The 17,206-nt window shown below is 45.3% G+C and overlaps 2 protein-coding genes across 5 annotated transcripts in view; both read left to right on the top strand.

Moving 5' to 3' along the window:
* LOC144578128 (uncharacterized) overlaps positions 1-17,206 on the top strand; it is an 80,108-nt gene that overhangs the window by 42,783 nt on the left and 20,119 nt on the right. The window contains exon 3 of one of the 4 annotated variants that reach the window (XR_013523314.1): positions 24-163. The exons of 2 other annotated variants lie outside the window; for them this stretch is intronic. The gene's annotated coding sequence lies outside the window, so the exon portion shown is untranslated. Of the gene's footprint in view, positions 1-23; positions 164-17,206 lie in introns of those variants that run through there. One more of the 4 variants, XR_013523312.1, reaches the window with a different exon arrangement.
* Positions 588-1,214, top strand: LOC100398394 (large ribosomal subunit protein uL22). Its single transcript, XM_002755069.7, has one exon. It carries the CDS (start codon positions 602-604, stop codon positions 1,154-1,156), a length of 555 nt encoding a protein of 184 aa, XP_002755115.1. The 5' UTR covers positions 588-601; the 3' UTR covers positions 1,157-1,214.

The raw sequence follows: 17,206 nt of genomic DNA, 5'->3' as shown, positions 1-17,206 counted from the left end.
AAATGATGAATCTGGAATTGCAGGTGTTGCTGACATTTGGAACATACCTCCTATAAGATCATTCTCAAAGCTGGCTGTCCCTGAACAGCAGGAAGATGAACCTTAATGGTTAAAATGGTCATGCAATCTGATGGCTCTACAGTATTAAAATTATAAATTCCCTAAAAGGTATTCCCTGAGGATTAGAGTCCACTGCAGCCCAGTCACAGAATCTCTTTCACAACCCTGGGTACCTCTCTGCATCAGGGACCAGAGGTGGGGTCAGAAACGTCTCTCTTCACTGTTCCACAATTCTGGATTTTCGACCGCCATCCTGGCCTCGGGGGCGGCGGCCTCCAGGGCCCGGTGAGGAGAACTCCCAAGGCTACTAAATCCTCGCTGATGGCGATGGTTTCTTACGCGGGGGGGCGGGGGGGACGTGGCTGAGCGCCGACTTTGGAAGCCAGTGCCGATGGGCCTCTGCCATGTCGCAGAGGAACGTGATGGGCGGGAGTGAGGACGACCTAGCCCCCCTCCACTGGTAGGGGTGGGCGGGCGGGCGCGGGCCGCCGGTGGTCCATGCTGACTCCGGACGTCCAGTGTCTAGCGGTAATCTGTGAAAATGGTTCGCTATTCACTTGATCCGGAGAACCCCACAAAGTCATGCAAATCAAGAGGTTCCAATCTTCGCGTTCACTTTAAGAACACACGTGAAACTGCCCAGGCCATCAAGGGTATGCATATACGAAAAGCCACGAAGTATCTGAAAGATGTCACTTTACAGAAACAGTGCGTACCATTCCGACGTTACAATGGTGGAGTTGGCAGGTGTGCCCAGGCCAAGCAGTGGGGCTGGACACAAGGTCGGTGGCCCAAAAAGAGTGCTGAATTTTTGCTGCACATGCTTAAAAATGCAGAGAGTAATGCTGAACTTAAGGGTTTAGATGTAGATTCTCTGGTCATTGAGCATATCCAAGTGAACAAAGCACCCAAGATGCGCCGCCGGACCTACAGAGCTCATGGTCGAATTAACCCATACATGAGTTCTCCCTGCCACATTGAGATGATCCTTACTGAAAAGGAACAGATTGTTCCTAAACCAGAAGAGGAGGTTGCCCAGAAGAAGAAGATATCCCAGAAGAAACTGAAGAAGCAAAAACTTATGGCACGGGAGTAAATTCAGCCTTAAAATAAATGCAACTAAAAGGAAAAAAAAAAAAAAAAAAAAAAAATTCTGGATTTTCAACATTCCTCTTTTAATGCTTGTGAAAGTCTCTGCTTTGACACAGTTGGTGCCATTTGGCCCAATACCTTCTGTTCTTCTTGGGTCTGTCATCTGTAGACATTCTGGGTGTCAACTCTTATTCATAAAAAACTCAGCTACTCAGATGGATGATCTTTCTCTCTATTCTTAATCTACCCGTTAACACTGATAGCTTTAGTATCTAGACAGGACTAATTACCCAAAACCCTGGCTTTTCGTTTCTTGGTCTGTTTATTTTCAGTGGCCTTCTCCACCCTTCTCACCTTCTCCATATTCTTCCTAAGTTATACCCATCATCTTGTCTTCACCTAGAACAATTCTGCCTATAAAATCATTAAATAAGACAGTCCATTCTCCCTGACCATATCCCATCATTTCTGCTTATTTTCTTTTCTGCTCTCCATATGCTTGTTTTTCAGACTAACTTTTGGTCTAGTGACACAGATAGTTTCTTAGAACCCTCATGCCTCCTCTTATCCTTATTTACTTTTAATCTAAATTTTTAAAATTTTGTTATTTTTAGTTTTTGTGGGTACATATAGGTACATATATTTATAGGGTAGATAAGATATTTTGAAACAGGCATGCAATGCACAATAATCACATCCAGGTAAATGGGGTATCCATCCCCTCAAGCATTGATTCTTCATATTACAAACTATTTGATTATAATCTTTTAGTTATTTTAAAATCTACAATTAATTTATTATTAACTATAGTCATCCTGTTGTGCTATTAAATACTATGTCTTATTCATTCTTTGTTTTTTTTTTAACCCATTAACCATCCCCACTTTTTTTCCACCCCTTCTCATCACTACCCTTTCCAACCTCTCCTAACCATCCTTCTATTCGATGTCTCCATGAATTCAATTGTTTCAGCGTTTGGCTCCCACAAATAAGTGAGACTATGTGAAGTTTCTTTTCTTGTGCCTAGCTTATTTCACTTAATATAATGACTTGTAGTTCCATCCATGTTGTTGCAAATGACAGAATCTCATTCTTTTTTATGGCTGAATAGTACTCCATTGTGTATATGTACCAACCATATTTTTTTTTTCAAAACATAGGCTTTATTATCTGTTTTTTTTTGTACTTTAGGTTCTGGGGTACATGTGTAGATCATGCAGGATTGTTGCATAGGTACACACATGGCAATGTAATTTGCTGCCTCCATTCTCTCTGTCACCTACATCTGGCATTTCTCCCCATGTTATCCCTCCCTGACCTCTCCCTACTTTGCTGTCCCTCCCTTGGCCCCCACAACAGACACCAGTGTGTGAAGCTCCCCTACCTGTGTCCATGTGTTCTCACTGTTCAACACCCGCCTATGAGTGAGAACATACAGTGTTTGATTTTCTGTTCTTGTGTCAGTTTGCTGAGAATGATGGTTTCCAGATTCATCCATGTCCCTACAAAGGACACAAACTCATCGTTTTCTACCGCTGCCTAGTATTCCATGGTGTATATGTATCACACTTTCCCTGTCCAGTCTATCATTGATGGACATTTGGGTTGGTTCCAGGTCTTTGCTATTGTAAACAGTGCCACTATGAACATACGTGTGCATGTGTATTTATAATAGAATGATTTATAATCCTCTGGATATATACCCAGTAATGGGATCGCTGGGTCAAATGGAATTTCTATTTCTAGGTCCCTGAGGAATCACCACATTGTCTTCCACAATGATTGAACTAGTTTACATTCTCACCAACAGTGTAAAAGTGTTCCTATTTCTCCACATCCTTGCCAGCATCTGTTTACTCCAGATTTTAAAAAAATTTTTTATTGCATTTTAGGTTTTGGAGTACATGTGCAGAACATGCAAGACAGTTGCATAGGTACACACATGGCAGTGTGTTTTGCTTCCTTTCTCCCCTTCACCCACATTTGGCATTTCTCCCCAGGCTATCCCTCCCCAGATCCCCTCCCCGCTGGCCCTCCCCTTTTCCCCCAATAGACCCCAGTGTTTAGTACTCCCCTCCCTATGTCCATGTGTTCTCATTTTTCATCACCCACCTATGAGTGAGAATATGCGGTATTTCATTTTCTGTTCTTGTGTCAGTTTGCTGAGAATGATGTTCTCCAGATTCATCCATGTCCCTACAAACGACCCGAACTCATCATTTCTAATTGCTGCATAATATTCCATGGTGTATATGTGCCACATTTTCCCAATCCAGTCTATCATCGATGGACATTTGGGTTGGTTCCAGGTCTTTGCTATTGTAAACAGTGCTGCAATGAACATTCGTGTGCATGTGTCCTTATAGTAGAACGATTTATAGTCCTTTGGATATATACCCAGTAATGGGATTGCTGGGTCAAATGGAATTTCTATTTCTAAGGCCTTGAGGAATCGCCACACTGTCTTCCACAATGGTTGAACTAATTTACACTCCCACCAACAGTGTAAAAGTGTTCCTTTTTCTCCACATCCTCTCCAGCATCTATTGTCTCCAGATATTTTAATGATCGCCATTCTAACTGGCGTGAGATGGTATCTCAATGTGGTTTTGATTTGCATCCCTCTAATGACCAGTGATGATGAGCATTTTTTCATATGATTGTTGGCCTCATATATGTCTTCTTTTGTAAAGTGTCTGTTCATATCCTTTGCCCATTTTTGAATGGGCTTGTTTTTTTTTTTCCTGTAAATCTGTTTGAGTTCTTTGTAAATTCTGGCTATCAGCCCTTTGTCAGATGGGTAAACTGCAAAAAATTTTTCCCATTCTGTTGGTTGCCGATTCACTCTGGTGACTGTTTCTTTTGCCGTGCAGAAGCTGTGGAGTTTCATTAGGTCCCATTTGTCTATTTTGGCTTTTGTTGCCAATGCTTTTGGTGTTTTGTTCATGAAGTCCTTGCCTACTCCTATGTCCTGGATGGTTTTGCCTAGATTTTCTTCTAGGGTTTTTATGGCGCCAGGTCTTATGTTTAAGTCTTTACTCCATCTGGAGGTAATTTTAGTGTAAGGTGTCAGGAAGGGATCCAGTTTCTGCTTTCTGCATATGGCTAGCCAGTTTTCCCAACACCATTTATTAAACAGGGAATCCTTTCCCCATTGCTTGTTTTTGTCAGATTTATCAAAGATTGTATGGTTGTAGATATGTTGTGTTGCCTCCAATGCCTCTGTTTTGTTCCATTGGTCTATATCTCTGTTTTGGTACCAGTACCATGCTGTTTTGATTACTGTAGCCTTGTAGTATAGTTTGAAATCCGGTAGTGTGATGCCCCCCGCTGTGTTCTTTTTGCTTAGAATTGACTTGGCTATGCGGGCTCTCTTTTGGTTCCATATGAAGTTCATGGTGGTTTTTTCCAGTTCTGTGAAGAAAGTCAATTGTAGCTTGATGGGGATAGCGTTGATTCTGTAAATTACTTTGGGCAATATAGCCATTTTCACGATATTAATTCTTCCTAACCATGAACATGGGATGTTTCTCCATCTGTTTGTGTCCTCTCTGATTTCGTTGAGCAGTGGTTTGTAGTTTTCCTTGAAGAGGTCCCTTACGATCCTTGTGAGTTGTATTCCTAGGCATTTTATTGTTTTTGTAGCAATTGTGAATGGCAGTTCCTTCTTGATTTGGCTTTCTTTAAGTCTGTTATTGGTGTAGAGGAATGCTTGTGATTTTTGCACATTGATTTTATATCCTGAGACTTTGCTGAAGTTGCTTATCAGTTTTAGGAGTTTTTGGGCTGAGGCAATGGGGTCTTCTAGGTATACTACTATCATGTCGTCTGCAAACAGAGACAATTTGGCTTCCACCTTTCCTATTTGAATGCCCTTTATTTCTTTTTCTTGCCTGATTGCTCTGGCTAGAACTTCCAGTACTATATTAAATAGGGGTGTTGAAAGAGGGCATCCTTGTCTAGTGCCAGATTTCAAAGGGAATGCTTCCAGTTTTTGCCCATTCAGTATGATATTGGCTGTTGGTTTGTCGTAAATAGCTTTTATTACTTTGAGATACATTCCATCAATACCGAGTTTATTGAGGGTTTTTAGCATAAAGGGCTGTTGAATTTTGTCAAAGGCCTTCTCTGTGTCACTTGAGATAATCATGTGGTTTTTGTTTTTGGTACTATTTATGTGGTGAATTATGTTTATAGACTTGCGTATGTTGAACCAGCCTTGCATCCCTGGGATGAATCCTACTTGATCATGATGGATAAGTTTTTTGATTTGCTGTTGCAATCGGCTTGCCAATATTTTATTGAAGATTTTTGCATCTATGTTCATCATGGATATTGGCCTGAAGTTTTCTTTTCTTATTGGGTCTCTGCCGGGTGTTGGTATCAGGATGATATTGGTCTCATAAAATGATTTGGGAAGGATTCCCTCTTTTTGGATTATTTGGAATAGTTTCAGAAGGAATGGTACCAGCTCCTCTTTGTGTGTCTGGTAGAATTTGGCTGTGAACCCGTCTGGACCTGGGCTTTTTTTGTGTAGTAGGCTCTTAATTGCTGCCTCGACTTCTGACCTTGTTATTGGTCTATTCATAATTTCAGCTTCCTCCTGGTTTAGGCTTGGGAGGACACAGGAGTCTAGGAATTTATCCATTTCTTCCATGTTTACTAGTTTATGTGCATAGAGTTGTTTGTAATATTCTCTGATGATGGTTTGAATTTCTGTGGAATCTGTGGTGATTTTCCCTTTATCATTTTTTATTGCATCTATTTGGTTGTTGTCTCTTTTCTTTTTTATCAGTCTGGCTAGTGGTCTGTCTATTTTGTTGATCTTTTCAAAAAACCAGCTCTTGGATTTATTGATATTTTGAAGGGTTTTTCGTGTCTCTATCTCCTTCAGTTCAGCTCTGATCTTAGTTATGTCTTGTCTTCTGCTAGGTTTTGAGTTTTTTTGATCTTGCTCCTCTAGCTCTTTCAATTTTGACAATAGGGTGTCAATTTTGGATCTCTCCATTCTCCTCATTTGGGCACTTATTGCTATATATTTTCCTCTAGAGACTGCTTTAAGTGTGTCCCAGAGATTCTGGCATGTTGTGTCTTCATTCTCATTAGTTTCGAAGAACTTCTTTATTTCTGCCTTCATTTCATTGTTTATCCAGTCAACATTCAAGAGCCAGTTGTTCAGTTTCCATGAAGCTGTGTGGTTCTGGGTTGGTTTCTGAATTCTGAGTTCTAACTTGATTGCACTATGGTCTGAGAGACTGTTTGTTATGATTTCAGTTGTTTTGCATTTGCTGAGGAGTGCTTTACTTCCGATTATGTGGTCAATTTTAGAGTAGGTGTGATGTGTGGCTGAGAAGAATGTATATTCTGTGGATTTGGGGTGGAGAGTTCTGTAAATGTCTATCAGGTTTGCTTTTTCCAGGTCTGAGTTCAAGCCCTGGATATCCTTGTTGATTTTCTGTCTGGTTGATCTGTCTATTATTGACAGTGGAGTGTTAAAGTCTCCCACTATTATTGTGTGGGAGTCTAAGTCTCTTTGTAAGTCATTAAGAACTTGCCTTATGTATCTGGGTGCTCCTGTATTGGGTCCATATATGTTTAGGATCGTTAGCTCTTCTTGTTGTATTGATCCTTTTACCATTATGTAATGTCCTTCTTTGTCTCTTTTGATCTTTGTTGCTTTAAAGTTTATTTTATCAGAGATGAGAATTGCAACTCCTGGTTTCTTTTGCTCTCCATTTGCTTGGTAAATCTTCCTCCATCCCTTTATTTTGAGCCTTTGTGTATCCTTGCATGTGAGATGGGTTTCCTGGATTCAGCACACTGATGGGTTTTGGATTTTTATCCAATTTGCCAGTCTGTGTCTTTTGATTGGTGCATTTAGTCCATTTACATTTAGGGTTAATATTGTTATGTGTTAATTTGATACTGCCATTTTGATGCTAGCTGGCTGTTTTGTCCATTCGTTGATGTAGATTCTTCATTGTGTTGATGCTCTTTGGCATTTAGTGTGATTTTGGAATGGCTTGTACTGGTTGTACTTTTCTATGTGTAGTGCCTCTTTCAGGAGCTCTTGTAAAGCAGGCCTGGTGGTGACAAAATCTCTGAGTACTTGCTTGATCGCAAAGGATTTTATTTTTTATTCACTTCTGAAGCTCAGTTTGGCTGGATATGAAATTCTGGGTTGAAAGCTCTTTTCTTTAAGGATGTTGAATATTGGCCCCCACTCTCTTCTGGCTTGTAGAGTTTCTGCCAAGAGATCTGCTGTGAGTCTGATGGGCTTCCCTTTGTGGGTTTTCTCCAGATTTTTTAATGATCACCATTCTAAGTGGCATGAGGTGGTATCTCAGTGTGGGTTTGATTTGCATTTCTCTAATGACCAGTGATGATCATGAGCATTTTTTCAATTTTGTTGGCCTCATATATATCTTCTTTTGTAAAGTGTATATTCATGTCCTTCACCCACTTTTGAATGTTTTTTTTGTTTTTGTTTTTTTTTTCTTGTAAATCTGTTTTAGTTCTTTGTAGATTGTGGATATGAGCCCTTTGTCAGATGGGTAGATTGCAAAAAATTTTTTCCCATTCTGTTGGTTGCTGGTTCACTCATGATCATTTCTTTTGCTGTACAGAGGCTGTGGAGTTTAATTAGATCCCATTTGTCTATTTTGGCTTTTGTTGCCAATGCTTTTGGTGTTTTAGTCATGAAGTCTTTGCCTATGCCTTTGTCCTGAATGGCTTTGCCTAGGTTTTCTTCTAGGGTTTTTATGGTGTTAGGTCTTATGTTTAAGTCTTTAAACCATCTGGAGTTAATTTTAGTGGAAGGTGACAGGAAGGGGTCCAGTTTCTGCTTTCTGCACATGGATATCCAGTTTTCCAACATCATTTATTAGAAAGGAAATCCTTTCCCTATTGCTTATTTTCATGAGATTTGTCAAAGATCAGATGGTTATAGATGTGCGGCATTGCCTCTGAGCCTCTGTTCTGTTCCATTGGTCTATATCTCTGTTTTGGTACCAGTACCATGCTTTTTTGATTACTGCACTCTTGTAGCATAGTTTGAAATCAAGTAATGTGATGCCTCTAGCTTTGTTCTTTTTGCTTAGGATTGTCTTGGCTATGAGGGCTCTCTTTTGGTTCCATATGAAGTTTAAGGTGTTTTTTTCCTGTTCTGTGAAGAAGATCATTGGTAGCTTGACGGGGATAGCATTAAATCTGTAAATTATTTTGGGCAGTATGGCCATTTTCATGATATTGATTCTTCCTAAGCATGAGCATGGTGTAAGGCTGGTTGCCTCGCTAGGAGCTCGGACATGCCCATCCCTCTCCCTGCCTGAAAATTACATCACCAGAATATGCCCATCATCTCGCTCTACCTTAGCAATCCCCTCTGCACTTGGCACTCAACCCTGCCCTTGGAAATCCCCTCTGCACTCAGCACCTAGCCTGCCCTTGGAAAGCCCCGCCAAAACCTGCCCAATAGCATGTTTCCCCATCCGGAAATCCTGCCTACCTTCCTAAAGCAGCTTGCCACGTCCACGTCCTGTTTCTCCACAGCCAATCAAACGCCTTCATTTCCTATATAACCCCACACCCAGAGGAGTCGGGTGTGACTTCCCTGGCCTCTTTCCCCAGTACCACAGAACCTCGCCCGGAAGCCAAATAAATTGGCATCTAATTGTTCTCTTGCAGGCCTCAGTTTCCTCATTTTTAACTCAATGATAAACCTCATAAGACAATAACTTTTACAAGTGGTGCCAAAACCTGGGAGGAGTTGTAAGACCCCCTCCTAGGGGAAACTGACTCATCCACCCGAAGCCGGACCTGGGAACCACTTCATTGCAATGTAACAGGGAACTGCTTTATCACAAGGTAAGAATTCTGTTACCCACAGCCTCTCCCACTGCCTGTCTCATGGACTCTCTGCTTGCAATCGTGGCTGCATCAGGGACTCCTTCTCGTTTCACAGTGGGCCCAGGGCCCTGGCCTCATCTCAGGGAATTGAGCATAGATGAGATGTCCCTACACTCTTGTCTTCTCCCCATGAGGGATTTCTCAGGGTCAGGATTCTGAGGGAGATGTCCCCACCTTCCTGAACCCTCTCGTATTCTCGTGGACTCCCTGCTCATAACTGCAGCCACCTCGGGGACTCTGACTCCTTCTCGTTTCTTGCTGTGGGCCAGGGGCCCCGGTCTTGTCTTGAGGACCTGAGCATAGAGAAGATGTCCCTACACTCTCATCTTCTGCCCATGAAGGGGCTCTGGGGTTCAGGAATTTGAGGGAGACATCCCCATCTTCCTGAACCCTCTCTGGTGTTTGGTAGCACAGTCCAGAATGCCTTCTTAACATCTCCACAGCAGCGGCCGAGGTTTAGGTATTCAGAAGCCCCGTTTGTAGACCCAGGCCCTGCCTAACAGCAGGACCAAAGCTCCGGCTTATGGTACTAAAACGTCTATCTCAAATTCTCAGATCAGTCCGTTTTGGCATATAAGCTCTCCTTAATTAAGTAACTGTTTTCTTTTTCCTCCTCTTCTTCTACTATGGAGACCTCACTCTCTCTCTCTTTTCATACTCTTTCTTGTTATAATCATTACATTGTTACAGCCTGTAAGCTCTCTGAGCCCCCCCCTCTGGGAAAAGAATACTTCTGCCCAGGTTGGGTATAATACATTTTTATATTCTTTCCTTACCCTTGGCTACCCCACAAAAAGTTAACTATGGGCAATCAGAAGTCCCGCACAGACCCTAAATCGCCATTAGGATGCCTAGTCCAAAATCTACCTAAACTGGGTCTTTCCATTAAAAGGAAAAGGCTGTTTTTCCTCTCTACCATGGCCTGGCCACAGTACCCACTAGACAATCAGCCTAAGTGGCCTCCAGAGGGCACACTTGACTTTAATGTCCTGACAGACTTAGACAACTTTTGCCAAAAGAATGGCAAATGGTCAGAGGTCCCCTATGTACAGGCTTTCTGGTACCTTTGCTCCTGACCCACCCTCTGCTCCTCTTGTCCTCCGCCCAGGTTCTGTTAGCCAAGACCCCACCTTTGTCCTCAGCCCTGCCCAGCTCCACACTCTCTGAAGACCCGGAAGACCTGTCTTGCCCCACCTGCTTTACCAACCCCCCTCCTTATGTAAGGCCTCAACTCCCTTCTCCCTCTTCTCCTTCTCCTCCCCAAAGCCCTAATATGCCTTCCCTTGTTAGTGCTCGCACCTGCTCTCATGACCCCCCACTCCACTGCCCTTTGCATGAGGTAGCCGGAGCAGAAGGCGTTGTCCAAGTGCATGTTCCCTTCTCTCTTTCAGATCTGTCAGCCATTGAAAAACACCTAGGGTCATTCTCTACCAATCCTACCGCTTATACCAAAGAATTTCGTTATCTCACCCAGGCGTATGACCTAACCTGGCATGACACCTATGTGATCCTGTCCTCCACTCTTACTCCCGATGAGCGTGACTGCATTCTTACAGCAGCCTGAGCTTGCGCTGACCAAGTACATCTCACAAACAATCAAATGCCAGTAGGCGCAGCGGCAGTTCCTGAGGCCGACCCTAATTGGGACTATCAAACTGGCCAAGACGGCCGCTGCTGCTGAGACCAAATGCTACAGTGCCTCCTAGTGGGCATGCAAAGCGCAGCCCAAAAGGTAGTTAATTATGACAAGTTAAGGGAAATAACTCAGGGTCCTGATGAAAACCCAGCTGGCTTCCTAGACCGATTAACTCTATATCCAGCTAGATCCGGCCTCCTTAGCAGGGGCTACAGTTCTAGCCACCCACTTCATCTCGCAGTTGGCAGCTTATATAAGGAGGAAACTTAAAAAAACTGAGGATGGTCCCCAAACCCCCATACGGGACCTGGTGAACACAGCATTTAAAGTTTTCAATGGCCGAGAGGAAAAGGCTGAGGCCACCTGACAGGCCTATTTACAGCAAAAGGTAGGCCTCCAAACCTGAGCTCTTGTAGCAGCCCTGAGGCTGACAGCCCACTGAACATCTGGTGGAGGGGGTCCATTGAAACCCTCAAAGGCCCCGCCTGGGCCCTGTTTCAGATGTGGCCAGGAGGGACACTGGGCATGGCAGTGCCCCTGTCCTTGTCCACCTCCTGGACCCTGCCTAAGCTGAAAACAGACTGGACACTGGAAGGTTGACTGCCTGTGCCGGGCTGCAGGCTCACTCCCCACACCTCTATGTGGAGGGCAGGCCGGTCCACAGGAAGCAGTCCCCTCACTTGAACTTCTCGGCCTTCTGGATGACTGACGCAGCCCAGACTCAAGGATCCCCATCACCCTCACCAAGCCCAGGGTAATGCTGCAGGTAGTGGGTAAGTCCATTTCTTTTTTAATGGATATGGGGGCTACCTATTCTGTACTGCCTTCCTACTCAGGGCCTAGCATACCTTCCCAGGTTTCAGTTGTCGGAATTGACAGGAAGCCCTCCTATCCTAACCAAACTCATCCCTTAGCCTGGGTCCTTGAGGGACATCCTTTCTCCCACTCCTTTCTAATTATACCCTCATGCCCAGTCTCCCTTTTAGGATGAGATATTCTCCAGATTGTAGGGGCCACCCTCCAATTCACTGGCCCCCCACATTCAAGCCCATCCTCTGCCCACCTTCTACTGCTACTCCTAACTGGTATCATGCCCTGTCTTGACCCCTTGCCTCAACCCCCTATCCCTCTTAATGAAGTTTATCCCTCGGTATGGGATGCCTCCAAACCTGTGGTGGCCAGACATCACACACCAGTTAAAATACTCCTGACGAACTCTACCCACTTTCCCTCACGTCCTCAGTTTCCCATCTCAAAAACCCACCACCAGGGCCCAAAGCCTATCATCACCCAACTTCTGGCCTAGGGACTCCTTATCCACACCAGTTCCCCTTGTAATACTCTTATCTTGCCGGTCAAGAAGCCATCCGGCAACTACCGCCTAGCTCAGGACCTGCACCTCATCAACGAGGCGGTGGTACCCATCCACCTGGTGGTCCGCAATGCATACACCCTATTATCCAACATTCCCTCCACTACCTCTCATTTTACGGTTCTTGACCTCAAGGACACCTTCTTTACTATTCCCCTTCACCAAGAGTCTAACTTCCTTTTTGCCTTCACCTGGACTGATCCTGACACCAACCTGTCACGGCAGCTCACCTGGACAGTCCTGCCCCAGGGATTTAGAGACAGCCCCCATATTTTCGGACAAGCCTTAGCAGATGACCTCCAACCCAGTCTCCTTCTCCAGTATGTGGATGACCTATTACTTTGTAGCCCCTCCCTCTCCCTGTCTCAACAGCATACTGCCACTCTCCTTAACTTTCTTGGATCCCAGAGGTACTGGGTATCTCCCTCTAAAGTGCAGTTGTCAGTCACCTCAGTAGTCTACTTAGGCATTCGCCTCATCCCCAAAACTGAAAGCCTAACAACCAACCACTAGCAGGCACTTCTTTCATTGCAGCCCCCAGAGACTGCAGACCAGATTCTCTCCTTCTTAGGATTTGTAGGATACTTCCATCACTGGGTACCTAACTTTGCTGCTCTAGCTAAACCTGTGTATGGAGCGGCTAAGGACACACACACAGGACCCTTCTTTCATCCCAGAGTTGTAAACAAGCTTTCAGAACCCTACAAACTGCTCTGTCCACAGCACCTCCACTTCAACTGCCAGACCTTAACCATCCCTTCCACTTGTTTACTGACGAGATTGCAGCTGGAGTCCTAACCCAACCCCTAGGTCCTGTGTATCGTCCTGTAGCATACTTACCAAAATAACTTGATCCCACAGTCAGGGGATGGCAGCCTTGCCTGCAGGTCCTGGGAGCGGCAATGGAACTTACCAAGGAATCCCTAAAACTTACCTTAGGCTAGCCTATCTTGGTGTTCTCTCCTCATCGACTGACCTACTTTCTCTCTCACAAATCTCTCGCCCACCTAGGACCCTCTCACCTACAGGAGTTTGACCTAGTCTTTATTGAAAATCCTTCAGTCAGCCTCCATCCCACTTCTCCACTCAAACCAGCTACTTTGTTTCCTCTTCCATCTCATTCTGCCTCCCCAGCCCATTCCTGCCCTAAACTAATGGATACATTTGCTAAACCTTGGGAGGGCCTGTCTGACATTCCCCTATCTAACCCAGACCTTACATTTTATGTAGATGGGAGTTCAATAGTGACAGCTGAGGGGCAGCGAAAAGCTGTCTATGCAGTAGTCACTGATTCAGCCACCCTTGAGGCATGCCGCCTCCCTGATGGAACCACATCACAAAAGGCAGACCTCATTGCTTTAACCCGAGCTCTCACACTAGTGCAGGGGAAGCGAGCAAATATCTATACTGATGCAAAGTATGCTTTTCTTATTACCCATTGCCACACTGCCCTCTGGAGAGAGCAGGGATTCCTTACTATGAAAGGGTCCCCCATAATTAATGCTACCCAAATCTCTAATCTCCTGCAGGCCCTATCACTGCCCAAAGAAGTTGCTGTCATCCACTGTCGAAGGCACCAAGCCTAGCAGGATGCTCTTTCCTGGGGCAATGCAAGGGAAGATGTGCCAGAAAAGTTCTTAACCAGTGCCAGTCTAGCCCCCACTCCAGTCCTGATTCTCACCATGGCCACTCCGCCAATTTACTTGCCATCAGAGAAACAGGCCCTCATATTAAAAGGGGGAACCGAGTCTGATCAGGGTTGGATCTTTCTTTCTTTCTTTTTTTTTTTGAGATGGAGTTTCGCTCGTTACCCAGGCTGGAGTGCAATGGTGCAACCTCGGCTCACCGCAACCTCCACCTCCTGGGTTCGGGCAATTCTCCTGCCTCAGCCTCCTGAGTAGCTGGGATTACAGGCACGCGCCACCATGCCCAGCTAATTTTTTGTATTCTTAGTAGAGACGGGGTTTCACCATGTTGACCAGGATGGTCTCGATCTCTTGACCTCGTAATCCACCCGCCTCGACCTCCCAAAGTGCTGGGATTACAGGCTTGAGCCACCGCGCCCAGCCTGGATCTTTCTAAACAACAGAATCGCCCTTCCCCGGGAACAGGCCCTAAAAATTATTGCTGAAATCCACCAATCCTTACATATAGGGCCCAAAGTGTTGCACCATTTCATGCAGCCCCTCTTTTTCTTGCCAGGTCTGCAACAGACGATTGAGCAAGTACACAAGGCATGCGTTACCTGCTCTAAGGTCTTGTCTCAGGGAAGCTTAAGGCCACAGTTTCCTAACCCCCAAATGCGTGGCCACCTGCCAGCCCAAGACTGGCAGATTGATTTTACCCATATGCCCACTCACAAAAAAACTCTGCTACCTTCTAACCTTTGTAGATACCTTTTCTGGATGGATTGAAGCCTTTCCCACCTTCAGGGAAACCACAGACATGGTGGCCGCCCTCTTAATCCAGGAGATTATTTCTCATTTCGGCTTACCTGAAAACATCCAGTCAGACAACGGTTCAGCGTTTACAGCTCAGGTGGTCCAGCTGGTCACCAAGTCTCTCAACATCTTCTGGAAACTACACATCCCCTACCACCCTCAGTTGTTGGGTAAAGTTGAATGGGTTCACAACATCCTCAAGAATCATTTGGCCAAACTCACCAAAGAGGTAAAACTCTCCTGGCCCATACTCCTTCCTCTTGCTCTAGCCCAGATCCGAGCCACCCCACAGGAGCCAATGGGCCTCAGCCCCTTTGAGTTGCTCTACGGTAGGCCTTTTCTAGTTTCTCACAATCTCCTGGTATAATCACCTCCTCTGGCTTCCTACCTTCCCTACCTCTCTCTCCTCCGCTACTTACTCAGGGAACATGCAGACCATACTCTCCTTGTAGTTCCAAGACCAGAGGACTCCCATCCCACTATACCTCTCCAGCCAGGTGACAGTGTCCTCTTCCAGGAACTCAAGCCAGGGTCTCTGCAGCTCAGGTGGTCAAGACCCCACATCATTATCCTAACTACCCCAACTGCCACCAAACTTTTAGGCTACACCCCTTGGTACCATGTGTCCTGCCTCAAACTGGCTCCCAAGAATGACCAGTGGAGGTCTGAACCCTTGGGCCCCACTCACCTCCACCTCACCCATAACCCCTACCCATCAACTCCTAACCCTTCAAATTCTCCTCCTAAGAATCCTTCTTGTATTTCCTCTTAAAGACAACTCCTACTACGTCTGGCAGTTCTACCTCCAGAAGTCCTAGACACAAGGTCCCACCACCAAAACCCAATACCTTGCCCAAGCAGATTGCCAGCCCGCAGGCTGCCAATCAGCCATAAGATTTGAATTCCCAAAATCCAAGTCCCATACTATCAGAAACTCCTGGAATAACTTTGCCCTCTGCTTTCTATATAACCAAACCAAAGACTCCTGTCGTTCGAAAAACGAGACCTATGGTGGATGCCCGTATGCTTCTTGTGTTATACATAGAACCTTTAGAACAAACACCTTCCCAGCAAGTAAAATGCTTTTCCTCAACAACCAAGATAAGGTATCCCTTATCATCCATGATCCCTGGGACACCCGCTGGAAAGAGCGTATTGCAGGTAAAATATACTCCTGGTTTCAAAACAGCCACCCTAGCGGTACCCGGCTAATATTCTGGTCCTATACACAGATCGTACCCGTGGAATTAGAACAACTCAATTCGTTAAGAAATTCCATCTTACAAAATGAGGCTTCTTTACCTAACCAACTTAAGCCCTCAATCCAGCCCAGGCCCTCAAACAATGGCCCCCCCAGCCTTTCTCCTGGCTAGCTCTAGTACAGCAGAAGGTTAACATGTTAAATTTAACTGGGGCCACGGATTTCACTAACTGCTTTTTATGTGCCTTCCTTAACAAAACCCCTCTTAGCTTCAGTTCCCCTACAGACTGCGTTCAACCTGTCACAATCTTCCACAGGACATGACTCTACCTGAACGGGTATCCCCTTGTTCAATGTACATTCTCAAAATCTCTCTGCTATGGGACATCCAGCAGCCCCAGTCTCAGGTGCAATACCATGTAGCAGTAAAAACCTCCCTTTACGTGCCTCCAGGAGGATACTTTTGGTGTAATGGAACCCTAACCAAAGTTACTGATGCATCCTTCCTCGCCCCTGTGTGCCCATCACACTAGTCCCACAGTTAGAAGTGTACGGACAAGCCGAGTTCCTATCCCTCATCACAATGTCCCCTAATCACCGGAGCAAATGAGCAGTCTTCTTCCCGATAGTAGTTGGCCTCTCTTTAGCATCCTCTCTAGTAGCAGCTGGAATAGGAAGTGGAGCAATGGGCTACAGCATCACTTCAGCCGCTCAGCTGGAAGACAAGCTCTGTGTGGCTATTGAAGCATCAGCTGCCTCTTTAGCCTCCCTCCAGTGACAAATCACGTCACTGGCTCAGGTGACTCTCCAGAACCAATGGGCCCTAGATCTACTAATGGCAGAAAAAGGAGGTACTTGTCTGTTTCTCCAGGAGCAGTGCTGCTATTACATCAATGAAACAGGCCTTGTGAAAGAAAATGTCAACACTCTCTATCGCCTCCAAGAGAACCTCTGCAGGAAGCAGAGTGCACCAGCCTTGTCTCTCAACTGGTGGCAATCCCCCATGCTTACCTGGCTAGCTCCCATTATCACCCCCGTTGTCATTGTGTGTCTTCTACTGATGCTAGCCCCCTTTTTCCTCAGATTTCTATAGGCACGCATGAGGGAAATCTCCAGGGTGGCCGTTAACCAGATGATACTTCACCTCTATATCCAACTCCCAATTGAGGCACCAGCCAACTGTCCTTTTCCCCTCACTTCACCCCTATTCAGCAGGAAGTAGCCAGAAAGAAACAGCATCCTATATATCATCAAAAAGGTCGGAATGTAAGGCTGGTTGTCTCGCCGGGAGCTCAGACACACCCATCTTTCTCCCCGCCTGAAAATTACATCACCAGAATATGCCCATCATTTAGCTCCACCTTGGAAATCCCCTCTGCACTTGGCACTCAACCCTGCCTTTGGAAATCCCCTCTTCACTCAGCATCTAGCCCGGCCTTGGAAAGTCCTGCCAAAACCTGCCCAATAGCATGTTTCCCCAGCCAGAAATCCTGCCT

This window comes from Callithrix jacchus, chromosome 10 (assembly GCF_049354715.1).
Source record: "Callithrix jacchus isolate 240 chromosome 10, calJac240_pri, whole genome shotgun sequence".
Taxonomy (NCBI): Eukaryota; Metazoa; Chordata; class Mammalia; order Primates; family Cebidae; genus Callithrix; species Callithrix jacchus.
Note: the sequence above shows the minus strand (reverse complement) of the source record. Positions and strands in the feature narration are given on the sequence as shown.

Excerpts from the sequence above, each read along its gene's own strand:
- LOC100398394 (XM_002755069.7), top strand. The coding sequence starts at position 602 with ATGGTTCGCTATTCACTTGATCCGGAGAACCCCACAAAGTCATGCAAA.